Here is a 26210-nt window from a genome sequence, read left to right as displayed (position 1 = left end):
CATAGGGTGCCAAATTATTTCCCATCCAGATATTTTTATATTGCTCCTGGGTCATTGGACTTGACAAAGTGATGCACAGTCATATAGTCAGTGCAAAAGCAATCTCAGTTCTTTTGAGTTGAGAGATGCTTGATGTATTGTCTTAACTTTTCAATCTGTCTCTCACATTCTGTATGTTATTATGCTACCTAATAACTATTATTTTATCTTCAGTGTGTTTCTCCTTTTGAATTCCTTCCACTTTTCCTTTTATGCATGATCTGGTATCTCAAGTAAATTTTATGTTATGAAATCATTGTTATTCATTGACTCTTGTCAGCTGCAAGCAGTATTCAGTCCTTTCAACAGAGTGATGTAGGTCAAAATGTGAAAGTTGCTAAACATCAGGTAATGGTGGTCATTGTGTATGGATGTGATGTAAATAGATAATAATTTTTCAGAGGTTACGGCAATCTTTTCTCCAAAGTTGAAATTTCTATTACCTCACATTGTGACATATGAGAGTGTCAGGCAGGGTCTTTCATCAAAATGTTTTGAAAACAGAAATTTTGCATGAGAATATGCACCGGAGAGCTTGTCAGAATTTGTGAATTTATTGCATCTTTTATCTCATGGTCCTACAGTATATTAAGCAATTCAGTATTTTTTTTATCAGTTGACCTTAAGAACACAAAGCCTTTTGTTTTGTGGATTCTCTTTGAAAACAAGATTGTAGTACAGCATTTAACTTTAACCTTGCTCAAGAGACCAGTACTGATTGCTTATGGTATCTGTTTTTACTTCAACAGGACAACTTGATAACCCATACTGATGTGGTTTGTTTCTAAATCATAATAGCATAGGTTTTGGTCGGTGTTACAGTATAGGGTTAATATGCGTGCCTATGTACACACTGTAAATATATCAGTGGTGACTGTGACTTAATCTACCTACCAATCCTGTCTTTGCTGCTTGGAACACTAATGGAATGTTTTGTTTTGCAGGAATGCGCTAAACATTGTGAAAGATGACCTTATTGCCAAAGTAGATGAATTAACAAGGTAAAGTCCTCATTGTGATTCCTGAGTAACCTTTAACAATGTGAAACCTAATACTTTAATGATAGCTATGTCTGCACGTTAAGAAATTTTTGTTTGAATGCCGATCATAACAAGGTAGGTTAAAGAGGGGGTAATCTATTCAATGTTGTGACCCATTGTTAAGGCGCATGCTTAAAAACTTTCCACATTTGACTTTTATTGACTTTTATGCAGCCGTATACCGTTTGTTACCAGGTTATGGAATTATTTACTTAGTCATGCATTAGAATACTGGAACTTCAGAATTTTGAAGTAGGTGCTGATGCTCGTTTGTTAGGTAGGCTCTTGTGTCTCATTTTGTGAATCATTTTATTTTATTTTTCCTTATTTTATTGTTTATGAATTATGTTCATTACTTTCATATTTGTTTTTCTGAACTGGTTTGCTTCCTTGGTGGAGCCCTTGGTTTGGTAGCATCCCTCTTTTCCAACTGGGGTTGCAGTTTTGCTAATAATAATAGTAATGCTGGCATTATGATAAAAGTGTAATGTTACGCACTCTTTTCCACGTCGCTGAGACGGTTCATTTTTGTTCCTGCTTTTACCGTTCTCTTGCTATTCTTTGTGCATGTAAAATTAAATGGAGCTCTTGCAACTGTAATGTGAGGTTGGGGTTTTGAGCTCATTAAAGACCTAAAACCATAACCTGGTCTCAAGTCAGCATGCATATATCCATAAAAGATTTTTCAACTTCACCCCTATCAGTTTTTCATTGTACAATCCTGTTGCCTGTGTGAATTGTTAGTGAACAGTTTATTGTATTATTCTCTTCTTTTGTCTCTGAAATTTTGTTTTCAGCTATGCTTTGGTTTCAAGTATCTTATATGATTTTTATTTGCTTTTAAACTTTCTTTTTTAGAAAAAAAAGAATAGATTTTTAAGTTTATTATGACTGTCGCCATATTTTTATTTATCAGCTTAACTGATATCATTAGGCTAACCCAAATATTTTGTTATATTCAGACCTGTTATTTGCCTTGAGGTCTTAAAAGGAATGGTCTGTTATTAAATACTGTGTACATTCATAAAAAGTTAATGAACAGATTTTATGGAAATTTTTGCATATAAATTAGACTGACAAAAAAATTCTTGGATTGTAATAGTGAATAATAAACATCAATGCAGCAGTTCTAAATTTGAAATTCGCAGAAATGCGCCATTGTTATAGTGTAGATAACTAGACCGCGCCCACTACCGGGGAAGAATAGGTACGACAGTGCCGAGGAGCCCAATTCGATCTGCTGGTCAGCAACCGTACACGGTTGGTTGAGCAGCTCTGATTTGAATTTCGCCAGATGGTTATATCTTTCGCCTTGGTGAAGTATTCATTCGTGTTGGCAGCGTGCTATTTATTAGCTTAGCTAGTTGATTATTCGGACTTATGGCTTAGTATGTCAGATTCTAGCGTGTCTAATATTAGGTATTGCAGCAAAGGCTGTAATACTAGACTTACTTCTGCTAAGTGTGACTTGCACACTCTGTGTTGCCATTGTAGAGGGCAAATTTGCTCGTTTGAACTTAAATGTGACGAATGCAGACTGGGATCAGGGTATACTGTGCTTGGTCTTTGATCTATTATAATAATTTTAGAAATACGGTCCATAGAAAAACTCGCGAATGGTTAAAGTTCCCGCATAAAATTGAAAGAGACGCTCCACAAAAATTTGCGATAAAGTGAAGCGTGTAAAAGTTTCGGGCCACTGTACGTTTTATGTTTAGCCTGTCATATTTTATTGTGTTTTAAAAGCTTGTAAAAATAAGGGACTGGATTTCATGTAGGGGTATTAGAGAGAGTCTACCTGTACTGTAAATCTTTTGTAGATAAATAGAAAATCTCTTAAAAATTATTTAAACAAGATGAAAAACTTTCTCCTTAGCTGTATCAAGCTTTTGGTAAGAAAACAAGTTCATTTGTATTCAGAATTACCCCCTCACTGTGTATCATAAGTTAAGCTTTATTTTGATGCTAAATCATTTCATTTTATGCCATTCAAATTTAAGTTAATATGCTTTAGGAAGCTTTTGTGAAGGTGAAGAAGGTCCTAAGGTGATGTGTGATTAATCTGCATCTCTTCCCTTCCAGCGAGCAAGAAATTTTACGTGAAGAAATCAAGTCTTTGAATGCAGTCAAATCCAGGTTCAAGCTCCGTATCACTGAACTGGAAGACGAAATCAAGAGGATAAAGGAAGAGGCAGAGAAGAACACGAAGGCCAACAAATCAGATGATGAGGTGATTGACATGTATTGTTACTGTATTGTTGTAAAGATGATCTGTTGAGGGAAGTATCTCCGATTTTACCAGAATGCGTCATAATTGTATGTGGTCTGTTGGTTGAAATTTCAGTGCAGTAAACAGATCTTGAAAAAATTCTAAACAAATATCTGTTTCCATTAACCCGTGCAAGATTCAGTGGTAAGCAGATCTTGAGAAATTTCCAAAAGATATTAGTTACCATTAACCCTTGCAGATTCAGTGTAATAAGATCGTGAGAAATTTTCAAAAGATATTAGCTTTACCATTTACCTTTGCAGATTCTAATATTATGCAATTCTCTACCATTGGGATTCTTATAATAAAGAGTTAGGAAGACTATTCACTATCAATACAGTATTTTTTGCGTATGGCATCCCCTGTGTGATGTAAACAGCTTGTGTGAGGAACGTCCTGCAGAAACAAATCTCTTATCAAATTAATACCATTAAAATAGCTACTCAATTCATTTTTGCTAAATATTAGGTGCTGCACACACCTCAGACATGATTGGTGAGGGGTTGAAACCTCAGTATTAAATAGGGCCATTAAAATAATTTTTGCAGGTGATTTGGGATGTTATAATACATATGTTCAAAGGATAAAAGATATAACTTGGTTCCTTGGGTATTTAAGAATTGAGTAACTAGTTTTAGTGTTAATATTAATAACAGAGTATTGATTACTCAGACAATACTATTGTGTTTATTCTAGTCCTGCATATTCTTTTACTGGAAAGATGTGTAAGATATTTTTTTCAAAAGGGTGCCATGAGCCACAAAGTTTTGTGTACAGGTTTACAATGTCTTATCCGTGATTCTAAAAACGTAAAACTGAAAACCGAAATATTTTTTGGAGGAAAGTATCCATTTCCAAAAGTCAAACAGTACAACTATATTCATAATAATGATGATTTGAATAAAACTTGTCTTGCGTATTGTATCGAATCATAGTACAGTATACTGCATGTATTATTATCATATTGTTATCCTATTACAGAATATGGACATTGTAAACATATGCCAATTGCTTTGGTATTGTTTACATTCTCAAAATCACAACTGATTGAGTACAACCAACATCATCATTGCCATCAGTTGCTAGATGAAACATAATTCGGAGATACCTTTTTCTTGTAAATTAACAAATTAGGGTTTAAAACATGCAGATTACTTGATTGTAAAGGTAGTGAAGGTGGGATTTTGCCAGTTTTGGACATCGCTTTCGTGTATTCCAAAATGTTTTGCAGCCTGCCCTTACAGTATTTGTTTTATTAAGCTATGGCTGTAACCTGCGGCTTTAATTGAGTGGTATTTTTCTTACAAGCTTCTTCTCCATTGCAAGAAGAATGAATTAAAATGTATGTTATTTCGTTGAGAATCAGCAGTTTTTAACAAGTTCACAACTTTAAAGCAATTTACAAAAAAAAGAAACTTGCACATTGAGCATTCGATATTATATGCGATGAAATCATATTTTTAGACAAAATGTTAAGGATCGCATAATACATGAGATCTGACGATACACGAGTATATACACAAATTACAGTTTGTTATGATACTGAATATTTTTGAGTTTTACAGAATGCTTTTGTTGGAAATAAAATATGTATGTGTATTTACGGAGTAACGTCAGTTCCAAAATCAAAAAAAAAAAATCCAAACACTGAAACACAGCTGGCACCAAGGGTTTCGGATAAGGGATTGCAAACCTGTACTCGGTTTTTTATTGTTGGAAATAAGTTCGTGAGTAAAGTGGTATGTTTATTATCAAGTTACAGTTGTACAGTTTTATAGGAATGGAGATGAGATCATTTAGTTTCCTAATGAATGAGACCTTTCCCTTTATAGTCTACGTGTGCAGGTCAGTTGATTATCCAGTTCCTGTGAAATCTCTCTCTCTCTCTCTCTCTCTCTCTCTCTCTCTCTCTCTCTCACAGTTGGTTAAAGTGGCTTACCCTGTTAATTTGATTAATGTTTTTGCCTTTGTTATAGTAAATTGTAGGTATTTCCCCTTAGCTTTATTTATTGTTTATATTAGATGATTTGTGGGTCTTAAATTACCGTACTTTTGGGCACATAAGGCGTACCTCAATCTTGGCAGGCCTAATCTGGGGAAAATAAAAAATACAGCTAACCCCAGACCACCTAGCTGAATGTTTCACATTTTCACTACTCAGCTCATTGTATGTTACATAACACTGTATAACCATTCGTGTTCTGTCATAAAATTTTCATGTATAGGAATCATGGTAAGTTAAGTTACAGTACTTACCTTAACACCACCAAATATCGCCAGTGACCACCATTACCAGTGTTGGTCATCATCAGTAACACTAACTGCTATCAACAAACAACACTAAAATTATTGGTCATCACCATTATCATTCTTCACTGCTGATAGTCCAAACTACCACCCATAATACAAAGCTTTCATTGCAGCTAAGAACCATGTGCCATCACTGTGATCTCTTGTAAACAAACATGGCAGAGTAAGTTGCGATGTCATCACAACTTACAGTAATTTTGAAAAATAATGTTGAATATTTACTGAAGTTTATTTAGCTGTCATAATAACAGAAATGTTTAAGTATCGATTTTTTTTTTCTCAAACTTGTGAGAAGTACGATACATCTTTCATTATAATGAACTGCCAATAAGCACAGTCAGTACAGAACACTAAAACATTTGTATAGAACAAACAAAATACCAGTGTTTTGTTTTACAGTCACTACCCGATTTATGAACGAGCTACGTTCCGGACGGCCGTTGGTATCTTGAATTGTTTGTAGGGCATAATTTTTGTTGGTTTACATTCCCGAGTTAACTCAGGAGTCATAGATTATACTGTTTTCAGTGTATTTGTAAATCATGCAGTATTACGGAGAATTACTTTTGATGTTAGAAAAGTAAAAAGAAGAAAATAAAATTTTTATTCATGCAACATTCAAAATTTAGTAGTTTTTCCATGCTTTGCTAGTTATGAACTAGGAGAGAATTGTGCAGGGGCAGTATCTGACATTAGACATTCACAAAGTAAACAGTGCACACCGCCATCTATTGACAAAAATACATACTTAAATGTTTCCTATGGGAGAGGAAATATAGAAAATGGGAACTCATCAAAGAACCAGTTAAATCAGGAAGATAAAAATAAATAGGAATATTTTGCGAGTGTGAATGAGTATTCTTGTGATTGTAAGAAGAATACATGGTAGTTAATCAAGAGAATACTCAGGATAATCAGGGAAAGGGTTAAAAGAACAGGTTGTTCTTCTTCCTCGTGTTCTGTTTTTTGCAAAAATTCTTACTTGTGGAATAGGTGTGCAGAGCAAAATTGAACTTACAGGTGGCAAAGGGAAGTGCTCCAAACACAATTTTAACTTGTGACCCTGTCTGTTCGTATCTCTGAATGTTTGTAAGTAGGGTGGTGACTGTATATTCTGACTATAACCCTGCATGTTTTTATGAAAATTTATAAAACATGCTGAAATATGAAAAGAAAATATTATTTACAGTATGCTGAAAGGAAGGGTATTGAAATAATTTTTTATTCATCTTTGAAAAACATTACGACATTATCATAATGCACATGAAATCCATTGCTGCTATGATAAATGCTAATTATTGTAAAGAAATATGGGAAACACTTTTGTAAGGTGTTTGAAGGCAATTTACAGTACTGATAGACATACAACAACACTGAAACTACCACTTGCCATTAGCTCAAAGCTGACCTTGAGCATAAAGGCTGATTTTGGGATATTTTTTTGGAAAAAGGGCACACTTTTTATGCCCTAAAATACGTTAATTATGCTGCATAGCTGGTCTATTGATTACATGCTTAGTATTTTATTGCTATGTTTGGTGTGATTTTTATTAAAATTTATCAACTGTCTGCTTAAAATCTGTTGCAATGTGTAGCCTTGAATGGAGATGGCTGCTTTTCAACTCCTCTAGTTATAAGTGAGCAGGCAGTGGTCCGTGGGTTAAGCATAGTCATTTAGTGTTAGTTTTGTCAGGAGGATGTACCCATGGCACAACGAAAACGGTTCACCCGTGTTGAAATGGCCAGAGTATTGATGGAGAGGAATCAGTACAAGGAACGTTTCATGGAGCTACAAGAAGCCGTTCGCTGGACAGAGATGATTCGTGCTTCAAGAAACGACGATAACGAAGAGAAGAAGGGAAGGCAAACTATATGGAAATTGTGAGTAACGGTTATTGTCTCTACTCTTTTCACCCTCGACACTCATTATGGGCCATTCAAACGTGAGCCAGACCATTAAATATTTTGCAAATGACAAAACTTCTTGGGTTTTTTGTACAAGGTTTTATGTTTCTCCTACGCTCAGTCCTCCTCTTCAGTCATTGCTTTAGTACAAGTTTGTGAACTACTGATGCATTTGAAATGTGTTTTATATATTTTGGCCAACCCAATGATAGTTAAATTTTTTTTTAACTCAGTGGCCTGGTTAAGCTATTTGATAGTTTCAAAGTAAATGAGGATTGTCTGAGGATGATATATGAGAAAGATAAAAATGAAAAGTTTTGACATCATTTATAAAAGATTAAGTTCAGGTTTCAAACATTTTATTTTAGATTGAATTGTTGGGCCATTGATATGATTAATTATATTAGAATTTTTATAATGAAATTATAAAAAATAATGAACTTTTTGTGTTTGTGTGCATTGTTTAAAGAAAAAGATGCAGTGCCCATTCCACATACTGTAATGTTTTTGTGTATTGAATACATTAGAACAATGTCTCAATGATTGTTAATTTTACTCTACTTCTTCTTCTTCTTCAGCTTCAGCAACCTCTTTAGCACCAGCGAAAAGCCACAAAGAAAACCTTTACCATACGGTGGGGTCAGATACAACGCTCCAGGGCATCAGGTCACTCCAGCCTTAGACACTATGCGCCGTAAGAATCTTTCAGACCATAGACGAAAAGGCCTAGAATTCTTTGATGCAGAATTGTAAGTACTGTACCTTATGATTGTTTTTTATGCTCTACCAATGTGGGCCTCAGATTTTTATCATGATAAAAAGAAATCAGAACTGTCGTGGTCACCTAATGTTTTGAGACATGATGTATATATGTATTTATATAATGTTTGCATATATGAAAAGGGTTGCAGTACTCTGCTTGACTTTCATGTGAAGTACATTGTTTTTAGATACAGTAAGTGAATAGTTGTAAAAAGTAGTCATTGTTTTTCTTGTAAAATACGTGTACTGTACCCTACTCCTACAGATGTGCCGTAACTCATCTGTTGAGAGATAATTGTTAATTTTTTTAAAGTTAGAAACTATTGCTATTTTTTCAAAAGTAAATTTTATCTCTTAAGCTATTAATTGTTGTGTATTTGCATATTTTCACATTTTTAGACACAACACATTTACATTAACCCAAAAGTAGGGCAGGGGACTTGGGCAGCACCCACTTCACTTTCAACAATCCTAATAATTACATGGAAACTGAATTTCTTGGTCTACCAAGGTTTCAAAGCACAGAAGATTAGTGAAAAGCTGTAGCATGCCATGGTGTTCCACAATATTAATCCACGCATGCAAATGTAGCCACGCGAGTAGTTGCTGTAATCTGGGACGTAGCAACTAGAAGTTATCACTAACATTCTTTTTAAATGGTTTTAGTTTGTTGGTCTTTTAGACTTCTTCATTTTCTTCATCAATATTGTATATATATATATATCTGTTGGTGTTCATTTGGCTTTTGCGTATAGTACACGTTTGATAGATGATTGGTTTCTTTCTGTAGCTCAGGAAAGGTAAATATTGTATATTGGATATATGTGCATAAGATAATACAGACACTGTTCTACTTGCGAACTTTCAGAGATATGAACAGACAGGGTCATAAGTTTAAATTGTGCTTGGACAATTTTAACGAATGGCCCTTCAGAACGTAACTCGTTCATAAGTAGGGTAGTGTCTGTACTTCATCTTATTTTGTTAACCAGAATGGTGTCGGTTGACATTTACTATAATTTTCTTCCTGGGCCTGGATGGCCCTGAGTTTTTTAGACGGAATGCATTAGGTAGCTGACAGTTGAGCCAAGACTGATCATGTTACTAATAAATGTAATCATTTTAAAGTATTGCCCTTATCACATTCTGTATGCATAAGTTTCTCATTGTACATTTTTGCAAGGACATAATGAACACTTTATTACATAATTCCCTTTGCAAAACACCATTTAGTTCCTTAAGTTCCAAATACCTCACAAACAAATGATGAAGTCTTTTTTGTAGTGCTTTATTAGAAATGGCTAACCTATCCTGTTGTTTACTGATTTGTATTGTTGAAAGTAGTCCCAGTGTATGTTTGTGATTTGAGTTATTATGGTAAATCTTTTCATATATGTTTTGTATTCTATCTTGTTTGCCATTTTTTTTATTTTTCTGTTTCTTTTGCCAAAGGAGATTGCACTATTAATTTTTACTACAGAAAACCAAGAAACCATAGTCAGGAAGTAGTTTTTCCTATTTTGTAACCAAACTGACTTGATGTCAATCCGGTAATGTAGGAAGTAATAATTTGCTTTCCAGTGAAATATTAATCAAGCAACATTATAATGAAATTTAATCTTTATAACAAAATTGTAAATGGTACAGGGATGAATTCGTTTGGTTAATGATAAACCCTGGAGACCTAGTCACAGTACAGGTACATACGGAAGAGTAGGTTTATGAATCAGTAAATGGCCATGAAGATCAGATTGTTTCTGTTGATTGGTGGTTTTACAGGAAATACTCATTAAACATTGAAACGGATAATACCTTTGAGAACAGTTTAGTAAGTTTTTTAAATAGTCATTTTGTTTTCTTGTAAAAAGCTATTATTAAGTATGTCATTACACAGTAATTAAAGCACTCTGTTATAACTGGTGTCAGTGACTTGATTCCTGCATCAACCTTAGCTTTAATTCGGTGAACATTTAAGGAGTGCGATTTAACTATATCTCGAAAATTTGCCAACTTAGTTCTTGGGAGGCAATTGTGTATGTTAGTGTGAATCTGGAATAATTTCTTGCCATCAAAAGAAATTTCTGTGAATCATGACTGGGTCCTTAATATATCTTAGTACTCATGATTAACTTAATGATTTATACAAATGCTATGTGACTGTAAGCAGTTTGTCAAAAATTAGCTTTCATGTTGAGTGAGATTGCCAGAAACACTACAGGAAATGCAGAAATTCATTAAACCATAGATTTTACAGTTATTTACACTTTTCCTGTGTAATTGGAAAAATTCTCTGTAAAGGGATTTTTTTAGGGGCTTGGGTAGATGACTGAACTTAACATTGACATGAAAAATAAATAACAAACACCAAATAAACTTTAAAAACAGTATGTAAAATACTTGACCATCAGATACCCTTTCTTTTCAACTTGATGCATTGAAGCTCATAGTGGATAAAATGTATAGATAAATTTGTTGTTGTCTTTTTAACTTCCTAACTCTACTTGACTTTTCATATTACTATCCTTTGTACTATTGATTCGGGGTATTAGTTAAAACCTCTTGTTCTGTAAACAGAAGCACGTGGTTTCTTTGTTGTTGTTTTTTATTTGTTGTCGCGTCTTTCACGTTTCATTTTTTGTTCAAGAAGTTATTTTTACGTGTTATTTTTCTTCCTTCCTTTGTCCTTTGCTGTAACCCGCTATGCACTGCTTATACCGTTTTACCACATTGCTTGGCATAACACCCCAATCCTGCATGCAACGCAACACCTCACACACACTGCACAGGGATGACAGTCCAGAGGATGTGAGTCGGGAACCATCACCCCTTAGCTTCCTCTTCCCCTCCTCCAGTTCCTCGGAAAAGCTCCAACAGAGGCGAGCAACGGAAAGGAGAGAGCAGTACAAACAAGTACGCGCTCATGTTAAAAAAGAGGATGGCCGGATGCACGCGTACGGGTGGAGTTTGCCTGTGAAGACGGGTCAGAAAGCAATTGAAGGCCCCCAAGCACAACCAAAGAGCACTGCTTCTACTCATGTGCCTGTTCCAGTACCTGTGTATTGCCGCCCACTCATGGAGAAAGAACCTGGAATGAAGGTAAGAGTTATATATATATATCATAGTTTTTAACCATTTCAGTAGGACTTCTTTGTATAAATAGAATATACCTATATGAATCTATATGAATTTTACAATGTCGTGAATTATATGGAGTGATTCCTCTCAAGTTTGTAACCCCATTATATGGATGTTGGACACTGGAGAACAAGTTTTGCTGTAATTATTCTCTTACTAGCATTTGCCCAAAATGTTTAAGAGCAGTTAGGGAAAAGAAAATATAGAAATATGTTTTGACTCAAAACTGAAGAACACCTCTCAAGTCACAATATAAAGTAAAAATATTTCCATTAACTGTTAAAATTTCCTTTTAAGGCCTTTAAAACTAAGGAGTCCAGGGCTCTTTAATGTCAGCAAGGAAGGGGATAAAAGAGGCAGACTGAACAAAGTTTATGCAGTAATATGAATTTCTCCTTAACGGCTGTGTTTTGGAAGTGGCGAAGAGGTGTGGACCTCAAAGATTGGGATAATTTGGACTTGTAGCAATGAAAAAGGATGAGAAACAGCTAGGTAGGGAAGCAGTAGATATGGATCAGCTAGCCAACTACCTGTAAGAAAGCCAAGGACTTTGTGGAAAGAGAGGATTGGAGTTTTAAGTATAAAGTGCTCAGGACAGTGGAGGGAATTCATTCATTTTGTGTCGATCCTCATTAAAGAAAAACTGATATTAAATCTTTTACGATAATATTCATGTAACTGGATTAATTGTTGTTTTTTCTAACAGATTTGGTGTGCAGCAGGTGTTAATCTTACTGGAGGAAGAACTAAAGATGGTGGTAGTATTGTAGGTGCAAGTGTCTTTTATTCTGGTGATACTGAAATTACACAGCTCAAACCCGGAGATGATGTAGAACAATTAGATTTAGAGCTTAAGGTAAGAAAGTGATTGTTGTATTTAGATTATTTAGAGAATAAGTGAATTTGAATCTTATGAATATCAGAAATATTAAGTATTCAACAAGAATATTTCATAAGAATTCTTGGTATTGGTATTTCATTTTATCTCCTTTATTATTTGTTAATAATTGCAGTACCAATAACAGTGTGTTGCTTCTTTATATATACAGGCAGTTCCGGGTTACGGCAGAGGCTATAACTAAGGCACATCAGCCGTAACCTGGAACCAATTGGTTATGAATCTGTTTGAAAAAGCGCCATAATTACAGAATGCCGTAAGTCGGAGCTGCTGTAACCCGGGGACTACATGTTTATCTATATATAGCAAACCCCTGTACAGTATTCACGTTCTCATGATTTGCGGACTCACTTTTCATGGGATTTTCTGTGGAACATAACTATAAATTATTCGCAAAAATTCTGTAATTTGCAGAATTTTTCGTCCGGAAATATTCATTAATTAGTGTATTTTGATGTTATTTTCATGACTAAACATTTTATATGAAATACTAATTTTTTTATGATAATAAAATAATATACAATATTTTTTGTACTAATTTTCAAATATTATTAAGATTAATAATAATAATATATAATACAATATTTTCCATGCCTGTATATAGATATGTTTGTGTATATATATATGTGTGTATGTGTGTGTGTATAGTTAGGAAATGTTTGAATTTTGACATTTATTTAGTTTTCTCTGCCATTTGAAAAGGAAACAGCATTCGATTTTTCTTCCAGGAAAATGAAAGAGATAGAAAAGACGGAGAACTTCTAGAACAAACACTCTCTTCATTAGTATGGATATGTACATCTACACATTCTATCAGTAAAGTAACAGTTATAGATGCCAATAATCCTGCAGATATTCTAGAATCTTTTCATGTTTGTTCTTCTCACCTTTTATGTATAGCTAGTGTTCCAGGTAAGGGCATACGTTTTTTAATAGTTAACGTAACGTATTTTGATTTTTTCAGTGTTGCTGCAATGTTAATATTTGATCTGTACTAATAGTAATGAATAAAAGTATCAGCACTGTATATATAAGAATTCAGTTATTTAAGATGTACGTGGAAATTTTTTATTCAGTTCTTTAAAATTTGTCCACTTTGAAATTAATATGATGTAAATAATTGACATAAAATTAGGTACTTCACTCAGTAGTATGTTATATACACATCAAATAAATAATATCACTCAAAGATAAATAGGATTTCGGATAGTTCTCAAGTGGCTAAGTACAGATTTCATGCATGTGTCAAAAAGTAATATACTGTCGTCATATGCATATGATTTTTGTTTTTCCCAAGGTGCCAAGGAAACAGATTACTCATTAGACGAAGTAGCGGATGATCCCCCACAAAATAACAGTGATACTCCCGAAGACCCCAGTGCCAACGAAGCGAAAGAGAAAGAGGAGAGCACGGCTTCTGTTGGCACCCTCTCTTTCATAAGTTGTGCTGCGGGGAGTGACACAGGGGCGGCGGAGTCTCCACCTGAAAGGGAGCCGGAAGGTATGTTGCCAGCGTTCCATGGTCTTGGAAGAAGCCTGTTTTGTATTGGAGTGAATCTATGCTTTTGCTTTTGAATGTAATGTTGAAGACATCTCTAACCATGCTTTTGGACCATTATCTACATCTTTTGGTAGTAGTAGTAGAGTCGTAGGTATTGTTTCATTGGCCTCTTCTCCCGCGGTTGTGCTCGGGCATAAATTTTGTGCCCGGCATACCTTTTATTGGAAAAGTTAGGGGATACGGTTAGACTTACCACAAGTAGGGAATTTAAAATGAAGGAAAGAATGGTTAAGTAGTCATCTAATGCTTTTGGATTTCATGATTGCATATTCATATCTGAAAATATCGTGGCACTTATACCATATTGATATATACTGGTATGAAAGTATTGTCATTTGTTTGCTGTGCAAATTTGAAGGCCTGGAAATAACAGAAAGTACTTATCATAACAGGGATTTAAGGTACTTTAGGGTAGGTGTATACTAAGACAAGATATTTGATAAACTGTAAATTTTAATCATACTTAAGCTGAATTTTTAAAAAGAATTTGAATGGTATAACTTGCTTGTTGTTTTATTGGTTCCGGGTATAACATGCTCGTTGGTATTGGTTCCTTAGGTGACTGGAAATGTGATTCATTTGCTTTCTTGGTAATATTGTACTTACGATATAAATATCAGCTTATCAGTGTACATTAATCTCGTAGCTTTGGAAAGTTATTTTAAATACAAACCCATTACATCGGTTTGCATTTTTTATTCACACACAGTTTTCCCAGTCGCTTCAGCCCCTCTTGAAAAGAAAGAAAATGACAGTCAGCAAAGAGTGCTGTGCATGATTGGGTGGATCCCAGTCTCCAGTAGCTGTGTCATTATTCATCTTATATGGTTAATTATCTGTGGAAAATGAGAGGGATTAATAGGTAGAAACTTTCATTTTAAGTGCAGGAATGGGTTTGTAAGTAAAAAAAATATTTTGTTTTGAAATGGTTGTATATCACCATGAACCCATTGCCTACAATTAAGCAGAATCCCAGCTCAGATGGGAAGGATCAAGCTGCTATAAAACACTAAAGTTGGCCATTTGAGACTCATGGGGTCTTTGAGAGATCCCTGCAATTGATCTTAGGCATGAGAACTATTCTGTGTCAAGAATGGTGTACAGAAAAGAAATAAGTGCTCAGTGCAGACTGTGGGTCAGATCTGTAGAGGAACTTCGCAGGTTGGGGGCTTTTATTACCACATGGTACTCCCAGGAGTGACAAGGAAGCAGAGTATAATATAGAGGCATATAACCCCCCAAAAAAGTCTGCTGTACATTTTAGTGAATGATGAAAGCCCATGAACTCTGTTCTTGATTTGGCCCCTCCATGCGCTTGCCACCAAAACCATCTGACTCCAAGAGTACATTTTAGAAGTAGAAAAAGTTGAGAAAGCTCCTCTGATCTTGTGGACAGTCACCCAGCCTTCAGCTGCTTTGCCATAAATCGTTTTGCATATGAACTGGAGACATATAGTTTAAACCAGTATGTTAGGGCAAGCCATTAGCCTACTCTATCTTTTCTTGTTGTCTTTTGGTGTTGCTTCCCCTCCTCCCCCTCCATTAGCCTACCTGACAGCCTAGGTTAATTCCCCTCTCACTCCTCCTGCTCTGCTTTCTTTTGCTCCCTGATGTGGTTCAGGAGAAAAATAATAGGTAATGTAGAAATATCAACATAAAAATCTGTAGACTTTACTAAGTAATCTTTGGAGACAAACACTAGAAATTTTTTGAAAAAACAAAGGGAAGAAACCATGAGGATCTTATCCACCTCAGCTATCAGGATTATCAAGAATTTTCTTAACATCATCAGAGCAAAATGCAAATTGTGTAAGAATAGGTTCAGGATGACAAGTATCAGGGAGAGGGACATCCTCAGCTGATTGCTCTAGGTTCAAAAGCTTGATGAAGCTGTTCAGTTTTTCCAGTAACCAATCTACCATCAGCTGTTGATGGTGGAGGAATGGAAGATACACAATGCCAATTTGGTCCACCACAGATGAGGCTGAGTAATTCCTTCAAGTTTCCTTTTAAGGATTATTGTAACTTCTCTCGGCTAAATGATAAATTTTGTCTCCATATGTTGAATTTGGTCTGTTTGTTGTGGTAAGCTCCTCTACATGTATCATCAAACCATGGCTGGTCATTTATCCTGAATTTAATGACCATTCTGGGGACATACCTTAAAAATAGCCATTAGCATTTCATTTAGCTTCTTTTTGGGATCTGGGTCTGATACAGCATCTGAAATATCAAGTGCCTAATAAGCTTCAATAATGCAAACCCAGTTGGCTCTAGATTTCAGCCAGACCATTTTTCCAATGGTGGACTCAGGAATATACCGATTGACAGATATGTCAGTGCAGATTACTTTTAAAATTTGTCATAAGAAAAAATTGAATGCTCAGCATTAATTTTAAAACAAGACAGAAGTGTATTGCACTTCTAAAGTACTGGAAAATTTGAGTTATCAGAGATGCTTTTAGTATTTTTCTAATACAAAAGCTGATGGAAAGTGTTAAACGGGCAGCTCTCGTATGGAATTGGATTTCAGACATACTGCCATCCCAGAAGGTTTGCCAGATTATGTGATGCCAGAATAATGGAATTTTACTGTAATTAGAAGGCATAAAATTAAAAATATTAATACCATAACACAATTAGTGCATATGCATATAATCCATTAAGACCTTGTCTTCTGCTGTTAATTGAAAACAATAGAAGTGTTACATCAGTCATCAATCTATTTGTACATGACTTCTGATCATACAGTACACAGTACATGTAACATTGTTTGGCCTTAAAGATATAAAAATCAACAAAAATGTGTAAATTACCATGAAAACAAATGTTAAAATACATAAATAATAGACAGTAAGAAAATATACAGTATAAAATTATTTATAAATTTAAAATAAAAATATTAAAATTATTTTCTTTTGATATTTGGCTGTAATAGTTACAGCATTCAGCTGCTTGGCAGTGCTGGTTCTTGGTAGTCTTTAAATATGTGCTCATGTACTCATTATTCACAGTGTTGTTTTTTGCATTGAATTTTTCTTTAATAATAGCCTCATGGGTCTAAAGAAAGTTCTCAGTGCTAGTGCTGCACAATTTAATGCTATACCTTTGGAAAATAAGATGGCAGTGATAAAATACCATGAAAATAGTGACGTTACTGTTGTAGTTGTTCATGATAAGGAAAGGATTCTAGCTCATGTTACAACTGATGCTCCATTTTATGGGTTTGTTTATAGAAGTAAGTTCATACTTGATTGGAACCTATGGTCCTCAGGAGTGCATGCATGACGCTGTTGGTCAGCCAGCCGATGATAATTATATTCAGGAGTCAAGTGTGTAGGATTCTTCAAGACCACTAATTGGGATGATGTAAATGATAGCTTTGTAAGTCTGACAATTTATATCTTGCAGTTTTCTAACTGTAAAAAGAAATCCAAGTTCTTTTACAGCATTTGTTACCAGCAGAAAGAAAGTATTTCCAATTATTATTGGGAAAATTGTGAAGTCCTTCAAAATAATTACTAAATATTTTGGCATGTGAAATTTTATGAGCTTTTTAAGACTTAGTGGTTAGGAGAAATAGTCAATATGTAGGAAAAAAATAAGAATTACTCTACAGTGTATCCCATGATGGCCTTTTTATTTCAACTGTCACAGCAATACAGAAGATATTGGCCAAGAGTATTTCTTTAGTTGTGTATGGTATGCAGGTACATTCTCTCTAGAATTGCAAAAATACCCAATATTCTGTTTGGAAATGACTTTGATACTGAATCTAAAGATAACGTATTGTTATTAGTATTTCACTTTTAACATATGTTTTCTACTAGAGTATAAAAATGCAGTGATTCATATCATATTTTAGATGAGGACCTTGAAAGATACAGTTTTTAGAAAAGGAAAAAGGTGAATTTTGAGGTTGGGATGATTTGGTCATGTGCTGAGAGGGACAGAGGAGTAGGCAGTCCCCGGGTTACGGCAGTGTCGGTTTTCGGCGTTCCAACTCTACAGCGCTTGGCTCACGGCACCGTTAACCTGATTTTACGGCGCCATACCCGGTTTTATAGCGCTTATAGCATTGTAAGCGCCACTTATTTCCCTTATTATCCCATTATTATTATGATATTCTGGTTTACAGTGTTTTTTGGGTTAAGGCACGCTGTAAACCGGGGACTGCCTGTGGTTAGAAATGTAGCGGTAATCGAAGTAGCAGAATGAAAACTAGCAAGAAAAGTGACAGTCATGGAATGGATGAAAACCTGGACTAGATAGGAACTCAGATAGAAAATGCACTAGGGAAAAAAAGGTTAGAGAGAATTGATGAAACATCTCATTCCCATGAATGGAAAACCTGTTGTAAACGTGTTCTTGGAGATGATAGTTGAGCATAGGTATTTGGCTGATTTTTTTATAATTGTCAAGGGAAGGGCACAGCAAAATGTCAGATTCTTTTTATCAGGTTTGTCAAAATAATTTGTCCTTATTTTACAAAGCAGTCAGCATTTTGTGGTAAGTATATGAATTATATAGATTATTTTCTTCTCATTTTTATTCAGAAGACTAAACTAAAGCACAAAATATACCTGTGCAGAACACCAATTTTTATCCAGAGCCTTCAGAATTTTAATGATACATGACCTGAAGTACTTATGATAATGTTATAATATTATAAAAGGTAACTTGCAATTTTCTGCAGGATATAACCTTGTTTTAATACATGGAAATGTAGCGGCAGCTGAATGTAACATAGCTGATACTTAGAAAATACTAGAAATGGTGTTATGATTATAATCAAAATCTTTAATAATGGACTTATTGAGTGCCTCCCTGTACCCAGGCCGTGTAAATACTTCTGTATGGGCTTTGCTATACGGGAAGGAATTTTCTAAATTGTGTCTGTTGCCCTATTAGTACTGTACTGACTCTCAACTTTTATGATTTGTTAGAACTCGTAAATGTTATAACAACCAATCTTGAGGTAACCTGGACATTATTGTAAGTTATACCTAGCTGATATTTTACATTTCTGATGAGTTAAAAAAGATTTTGTGGTGTTGCAAAAAATTAAAGTTTAATTGTGAGTCTTTGCACAGTTTAGTTGAAGGGACATCATTCATGCATTTGCTTCATAAATTCCAGGTTATATGACATAATTTTAGTATTTTGGAATTGCAAAGTTCTGAATAGGCTTTGTTCTGAGAATTCAATGTTTGAGAGAATGTACTTGCATTGACATTCCTGTTTAGTGTTTAAGGTATAAGTTCATCTAATTTTATTTCATTTGTATGGTTTGATTTCTTTTTGAGAGTTTCTTGAACTCTTAAATGCTGATTATGTTCAGGGGAGTATTTTTGTATTTTGCTTCAATAATGTTTGAATTTTTGCTATTGTTTCCCTTCATTTGGTACAACTTGTGTCAAGTTATTTACTAATTTTAAGTAGAGTACAGTACTTTTATTACTGACTTCAAGTAGAATACTGTTATTGCTGTATTATTATCAGTTACATATATTAAGCATACTCAAAAATATTGTGCCAGACTGCTGTACTCTCCCAGGTATATGAATGTTTAGGTGCAATTCCTATAGTAGGTTTTTGATTAGAATGGAAGAGGAATACATTAAAGAGTAAGGGTGACATTGGCCTTAGTTAGCTCATCCTAATTACAAAATGGTAGTGACAGAAATTCAGGAGAATCTTGATCTCTTGGTGCATATGTTTTGTAGCCTTAGAAGCTGTTTTGAAAGGTCCATGTATGTTGTGGAGTTGTACGTTTTGTATGCAGAAGGTTGGATTAATGATCTCTACGAGGAATGAGATATTGCTTCAGAAGTTTGTTTCGTAAGATTTTTATACTGTACAATAATTTTACAAGTATGTCATTTTGTACTTCTTCACTTGATGCAAATCTATGTAATTTTAACAGGCAGTGGGTCATATTCCATCCTGAATGCTACAGTCCATCTGAAATAAAGAAAAGAGATTACAGCCAGGACTCTGAATGTGCAGACAGTTGTGCTAAACCCTAGAAGTAATCATATTCCATATTTGTTTGGGGCTGGTATATAAACTATGAGAAATAGCAGGAATGGGAGAAGGGAGATTGCTCTATTAGTAATGGGATTATAAGAAGAATTGGATTAAAAAAACTAATTTCACACCAACCTAATTACAACCCAATTGCAGTTTAGATGGAGGGATCAAGATGCCAAAAACCCTAAAATTGGTAATTATGACTATTGTGGGAGGAACATTTGTCATGTCCCAACACAAAATGAATTAGCACGGCTTATCGAGTTTCAGTAGCAAGCAACAACCCCCTGGACACGCAAACCTTTATGGTAATTCTTTAAACAAAAGAAAAACAGAATAACCTCATCTTGACTCAGAACCAAAGGGGCGATCGCCTTATTCTGCTTTAATTTTTTCCGTTACAGTAAAGTTAAACGCCAGGATTATGTGACTGCAGTATGGAAGTACAGCTCGTACCAAAAAAAGCTATCCAGAAAAACTAATCAGACATGCAGGCATGCACACAGACACAATTTTAGCTTAAATAAAGTTATAGAGAAATGCACAGGAAGAATCTATACATCATAATAAAAAAATGTTCAACAAAAAATAAATAGGTACCCACACTTCAAGATTCTGAGGGAGTCTCTCTCTCTCTCTCTCAAGCAAATACTGTCAGATTCATTAGACTTTAATATTGCAAGGAGGCTTCTGCAAGCAACTTTGAGAGCAGGCCTAAAGAGCTCTCATACCCAAGGCCTGTGTATAGGCCTGGGCAAGATCTGGACATTCATTGGTTGGTGACAGTAGGATGTCCTACTGTAGGAGGGACTTGTCACCAAGAAGTGAGTTAGGTCTGGAGGCATCACTATAGGAGTAAACAACAGTTGCCATTTCAACATGGGTGACCTATGTTTTGGATGGCTTGAGTGGGTTTGATCCAGTAAGACCTGGTTCTTCAGTGGCTTGTCGATGCCTCATTGACTAGGGCATATTGGGGGTCACATCTCTGTCACCCTCCCATCTGAGGGTTACCTGTGGGGAGACAGAGGTGAAATTTGGGTGTGTCTTTTGGAAAGGGGATTAAGATAGGACAGAAAATAATCTGGGAACAATAATCGTGCTCAGCACAATGGATTCATGAATGCTGACAGTGATTGCTGCTTGGGACCTGAGGAGCCAACCTCTTTTGCACATTGCAAACTACCATTATTTTCTCAATTTTAGGAAGATTGTAGCATCCAGGTTGGTTTTGTAAAAATGGACCAGTTATTAGTATTGTAATGGTTTTATAAAAAAAAAATGAACACTGGGTTTGTTGCATGAGATATGGCTATTACTAACACCATTTCTTAATACTGCTTATGCATTTAGGTATGGGAAATGGACAGTACTTAGAAAGTTCATGGTTTTGCTGAGAGCAACAGACAGTCACAATTGTTGAAGTATTTGCATTGTTGTTTTATGATATTTCATTTCTGGATGCTGCCTGATGTTCTTACCAAAATGGGACTCTTGAGTGTGGAACAGATATTTTTGGGAAATGCATCAACCAGTACCCAGAGTTTCCCATCTTTTCATTGATAATGCACAGGATAAATCTGAGTTTGGTTGAGTTTTTCTTGCATAAGTGCTAGTGTAAGTGCTGTAGCAGTAGTATTGACCTGTGATTCTGGTATTACACCCAGGTTTCTTCTGTTACTAATTGCCCATCAGCTTCATCTCACAACTATATGGCCCAAGATGATCTGGTAATGCGGATTCAAAATAGTAATGAGGATCTTCTAACAAAGTAGTTTTGGCATTGATTTGTTTATTGTTAGAATAAAGTAGCATTGCATTATCAGTGATAATGCAATACGTGAATGTATCTGCTGCTCAGTAATCTTCATTTTGGGGAAAGCTAGAATTATTTTCTTTAGTACGGAATCTGTGTCAAAGACATACATGTTGCTCTAACGTTAAAAAAAGGGAATAAAATGGCATGTTGTAGGGGGATGCTTTAGTTTTGACTTCATGACGGAAAGCAGTCTAATCGTTATTTGTTCCCCGGGGGTCAAGGGGGAAGGGGAAGGAAAGCACAGTAGAGCAGTTGCTGGCATCTTTCTATCCACAAATCCTAATGACTAAAGTGTGACTGAGGTTGCAAAACTTGACACAGGTTGAACATCTGAAGTGAGACTTTCTCAGCTTCAATCAATTCTTAATACTACTGCCATGTGTTGATTACCATCAGGATTTTGTCATGTCCACTTTTCATTGATGTCTGTAGTATCAGAAAGTGTACTCTGAAGGTCCTACGTGCCAATGTTATGCAGTACTGTGTGGTTGTCTTTGCAGAAATTAAGCCTGTCCTGCGAAAAGAAACTATCACCTGTACAGATCCAGGTGGGTACTCTGTGCATGAGCATGTGCATCCTGGGTTGGTGTTGGCAGCATTATTATTATTATTATTATTATTATTACTACTGTTATTATTATAATTTAAATTCTTCTGTTTTGCTTTTTCTTATTTAACATTTCACTGTTATTTTTAATCCATTTTTAAAATATTTTTTATGTGCTTTTATTCTTCTTGATGAGCTTAATTATTTTGATTTTGACTTTTTTTAGTATTTCATTTAATAATTTTCAAATTGTTTTTTGATAAAGTATTTGTCCTTATTCGTTCGTTAGTGATAATTAAGAAATATTGTAATCAAGTTTCAGGTCTTGAATTAGGTATTGTTTAAAAATAAGTGTTTTCCATATTAAGTTATGGTTGTTTCCTCAAGTGTTAACATTTTTAATGCCTGAATTCAGTTTTTAAGTATTAGTTGCCCAAAATACTAAATTATTTTCCTATGTTTAATGATATGCCTCATTGTGTTGGTAATTTATTGCACATACCAGTTCCTGTGATAAACTGTTGCAAGTATATGGTTGATGGTGTTAAGGTTTACAACAGACCAACTTCTTTTCCTCAATCTCTTTATCCCATCTTCTAGTTAAAAAACCGAAAGAGAATGATAAAAGTATTATTAGTAACGTTATACTCTTGTGTAAACGCGTACAGCCATAAACAACCGAACGAAAAACTGCTGTTTTGCTAATAACTGATCCGGATAACAGATGTTTTGCTTGTATTTCAATCATTGTACGGTAGTAAACAATTACCATAGTTATGTTACAAATGACGTTAAGCAGAATAGGACTGATATATTTTTACATTATACCCTTATTCACTATGGAGAAAAGATCGGCAAGGAAATATACTGCTAAATATAAGCTGCAATTGTAGCTGAAGCTGAAGAAACAATGTTCAAGCTGCTAGTGACTATAAATTATCGTGCATCGACAACATTGATGAAACTAGACCGTAAATAAAATTGCAGAGAAAAGTATTTTAATCAAAACTACTAGGCATGAAAGAACGCATATTACTGCTGTTTTCACGCCAATAAAAGATAAATACGTAAAGATCCTATCATGCTGAAATCAAGTGAAAATAGGAAATGGAATCTTGATTTTTTTTTTACATAAAACAAACATGCCCCCAACGGCCAATTCATCTATGAATGAAAAAAAAATAACTAAATTAATTTCACAACGAGACATCTTTTAACTTATATTTCAACCTAAAAACACTTCGTATAACAAAATATAACCTTGTCCCATGTAAATAAAGTAGCTGTATGTTCATTTACGCTAACTATAAGAAAGAAAAGTGCTCTGAACTGAGTTAAATATGGCGAAATAAACTTACCACATAATCGATTTCCAAACCAAAACAGTTGATCGCTATGATCGCAATTTATAATTAAAAAGCAATGTGAGAATACGTACAATATTATTGAATACAGTGAAGTAAAGAATAACTTCTTAAAAGATCCATGGAAAAGATGCATATTTGTTATGTTGATGTTTGTATAATACAATATTAATATGTGAATATCGAGTACAGTATAATGTAGGCTAGGTCACTGTATGTGTATACGATATACCATAGCGTAGGCTAAGCTAATTCTTGTTTGTTATTCAATTTCTCTTTGTATTGAATTATCATAAGCCACTGCATGAACCTCCAGAATTAGCTGATATTAATAATTACTATACCTCGTATGTATAGAGTATACTTTATAGTGTAGGCTAGGCTACCATATATGTATACATGGTATTGAATACCCTAATGTAGGCTAGGCTATATTCGAGATTCTTTTTTTCCAACAAACAATGGATTTTTTTTAACCTAACCCCATTGTAAGTAGGATAATACCTGTACAAGCATTTTTAGTTTTCGTCTGTGTGTTTGAAGTATCAAAGTCGGCAGTTCTAAGTGTTTTTAGCAGGGTTCTAAGTATTAGCTGGTTTTAGCTATTTGGGGCGGGGTGTGGTATGCATCCCCCATGAAATCTAAGGTGGTTTACTGTGTGTGTATATATATATATATATATATATATATATATATATATATATATATATATATATATATATATATATATATATATACACACACACATTTATATATGTGTTCTTTTCCCAACCAGGCAGCAGTTCAAATTCTACTGTTGTCAAAGTACTTAGTTATAATTCCCTTGGGTGAAAGTCATTCCCAAGGTATAGAGAATTTGATATCAAATAAAGTTTACTTTCAACAAAATTTTGGTAAGGGCCATATCAAAACCCTCTTGCAATTTGAAGGAAATCTTTTAGTATCTCATTTCTGTTTTCTTGAAATTTGGACTCATTAAGACTAGATGAAAATCTTTGCCTGAGATGCAGATCCTTTATCAGTAATATATACGAACATAGAAGTGTAGCAAGGTTCAATGGAACTCCTTTGAATAGAGTGATAAGTTACAAAATGTCATTTATGTTTTAGGTGTTAGGAGTACCAATATACTTGCATTTGATGGTATATAAGACCCCCCCATAATTTCCGAAATAAATATCAAAAATAAATTGAGAGCTTACGTGTAAGTGTTTATCAAAATAAAACCTATGGTATGTAAGTAAAATAATTCGTACAAAACACGTAATTAGTAAAAGCATGAAAAGTCGTTATAATTCCACTGTAATTTAGAAGCAAAAACATAAGCAGCTTACCAATAGCTGAAAACACTTTATAACGCTCCCCTCCATCTCATTCGCTCCGACGGATAATGCTGACAATGACAGTGGATTTATGATTGCTTAAATTTGCAAGCAAAACGACAAGAAGGAACAGAAATATAGGTTAGAGAAATGGAAATATTTCAGAGTTTGTGTTTAGAATGAAGTAAGTTACAGTTATGATTGTGTTAGCGTGTGTGTGTGTGTGTGTGTGTGTACTGCCGTATGTGCATCACATTGAGTAAACTATGCACTTCCTGCACCCACACCTGTATCTTTCTCTGGTATGGTATTTGATTTACATTCATTTAATGCAGTACAACTTCGTACCTAAAACAGTAGTGTTATATACATGTGTTTTTCCTGGTTTATTTTTTGCATATGAACAAGTAAGTATTATGTTAAGGCAAACACTGCACATATTTTACATTTGCTTCCCCCCTCCCACATTCTCTCTCTCTCTCTCTCAACTCTGTAGGAGGTATTGCTGTCAGTGCACCTCACATGGTGCACTGTAGGCAATGCTTAAGGGTCTTTGCAGCATCCCTGTGGCCCGTAATTGCAACCTTTTAACCTCTGTTCATATTCTCTTTCTTCCATCTAATTTTCTACCCTTTAACAGTTGTTTCATAGTGCAACTGCAAGGCTTTCCGCCTGGTACACCTTTCAAATCATCTTACTGTCAGTTACCTTTTCAGTGCTAAATGACCTCATAAGTCCCAGAACTTGGCCTTTGGACTAAATTCCATATTCTATTCTGTTCTCTCTCTAAAAAATTTTTTTTTTATAAAGAATAACCCAGAGAGAGAGAGAGAAAAGCAATCAAATGCTCATTTAAGCGGATGCTGTTTGTAGTTACAGTGTATTTGTGTCTTCTATCTAATGCAAGAATGTACGTGTCTGTCATCTGCTGCATTGATCGACGGGTATGAGGGCTTAACACTACCCTTGGAGTTATTTGAGCACAGGATAGTGTTCAGTTTAAGATGTCAGGAATTAATGGATATTAACACTGTTAATTTTTTACTGAAAAGAATGGTGAAATGATAGTTGAGGAGATACGTATGGCATTTCAGAAAGATGTCTCTTATATAGTTGGCAAATTCAAATAATGGACAACCCTTTCATCCCAAAGGTGCCAGTAATGAGGTATTTTGTTGTAGTAACATTCATAGTAGTAGTAATAAT

General features: G+C 34.8%; 1 protein-coding gene across 50 annotated transcripts in view; it reads left to right on the top strand.

Annotated features, from left to right (window-relative positions):
• Positions 1-26210, top strand: part of syd (JNK-interacting protein syd) — a 121038-nt gene that overhangs the window by 52190 nt on the left and 42638 nt on the right. For 27 of the 50 annotated variants that reach the window (XM_067087580.1, XM_067087536.1, XM_067087550.1 and 24 more), the window contains 9 exons: positions 984-1040; positions 3162-3309; positions 7352-7539; positions 8142-8312; positions 11112-11421; positions 12167-12316; positions 13087-13270; positions 13656-13859; positions 22272-22319. In XM_067087580.1, the coding sequence (XP_066943681.1) occupies positions 984-1040; positions 3162-3309; positions 7352-7539; positions 8142-8312; positions 11112-11421; positions 12167-12316; positions 13087-13270; positions 13656-13859; positions 22272-22319 (1460 nt within the window). The remainder of the gene's footprint in view (positions 1-983; positions 1041-3161; positions 3310-7351; positions 7540-8141; positions 8313-11111; positions 11422-12166; positions 12317-13086; positions 13271-13655; positions 13860-22271; positions 22320-26210) is intronic. The other 23 variants (XM_067087582.1, XM_067087578.1, XM_067087573.1 and 20 more) reach the window with 8 other exon arrangements.

Source organism: Macrobrachium rosenbergii, chromosome 44, assembly GCF_040412425.1.
Source record: "Macrobrachium rosenbergii isolate ZJJX-2024 chromosome 44, ASM4041242v1, whole genome shotgun sequence".
NCBI classification, from domain to species: Eukaryota; Metazoa; Arthropoda; class Malacostraca; order Decapoda; family Palaemonidae; genus Macrobrachium; species Macrobrachium rosenbergii.
This window is presented reverse-complemented; position numbering and strand designations above follow the sequence as displayed.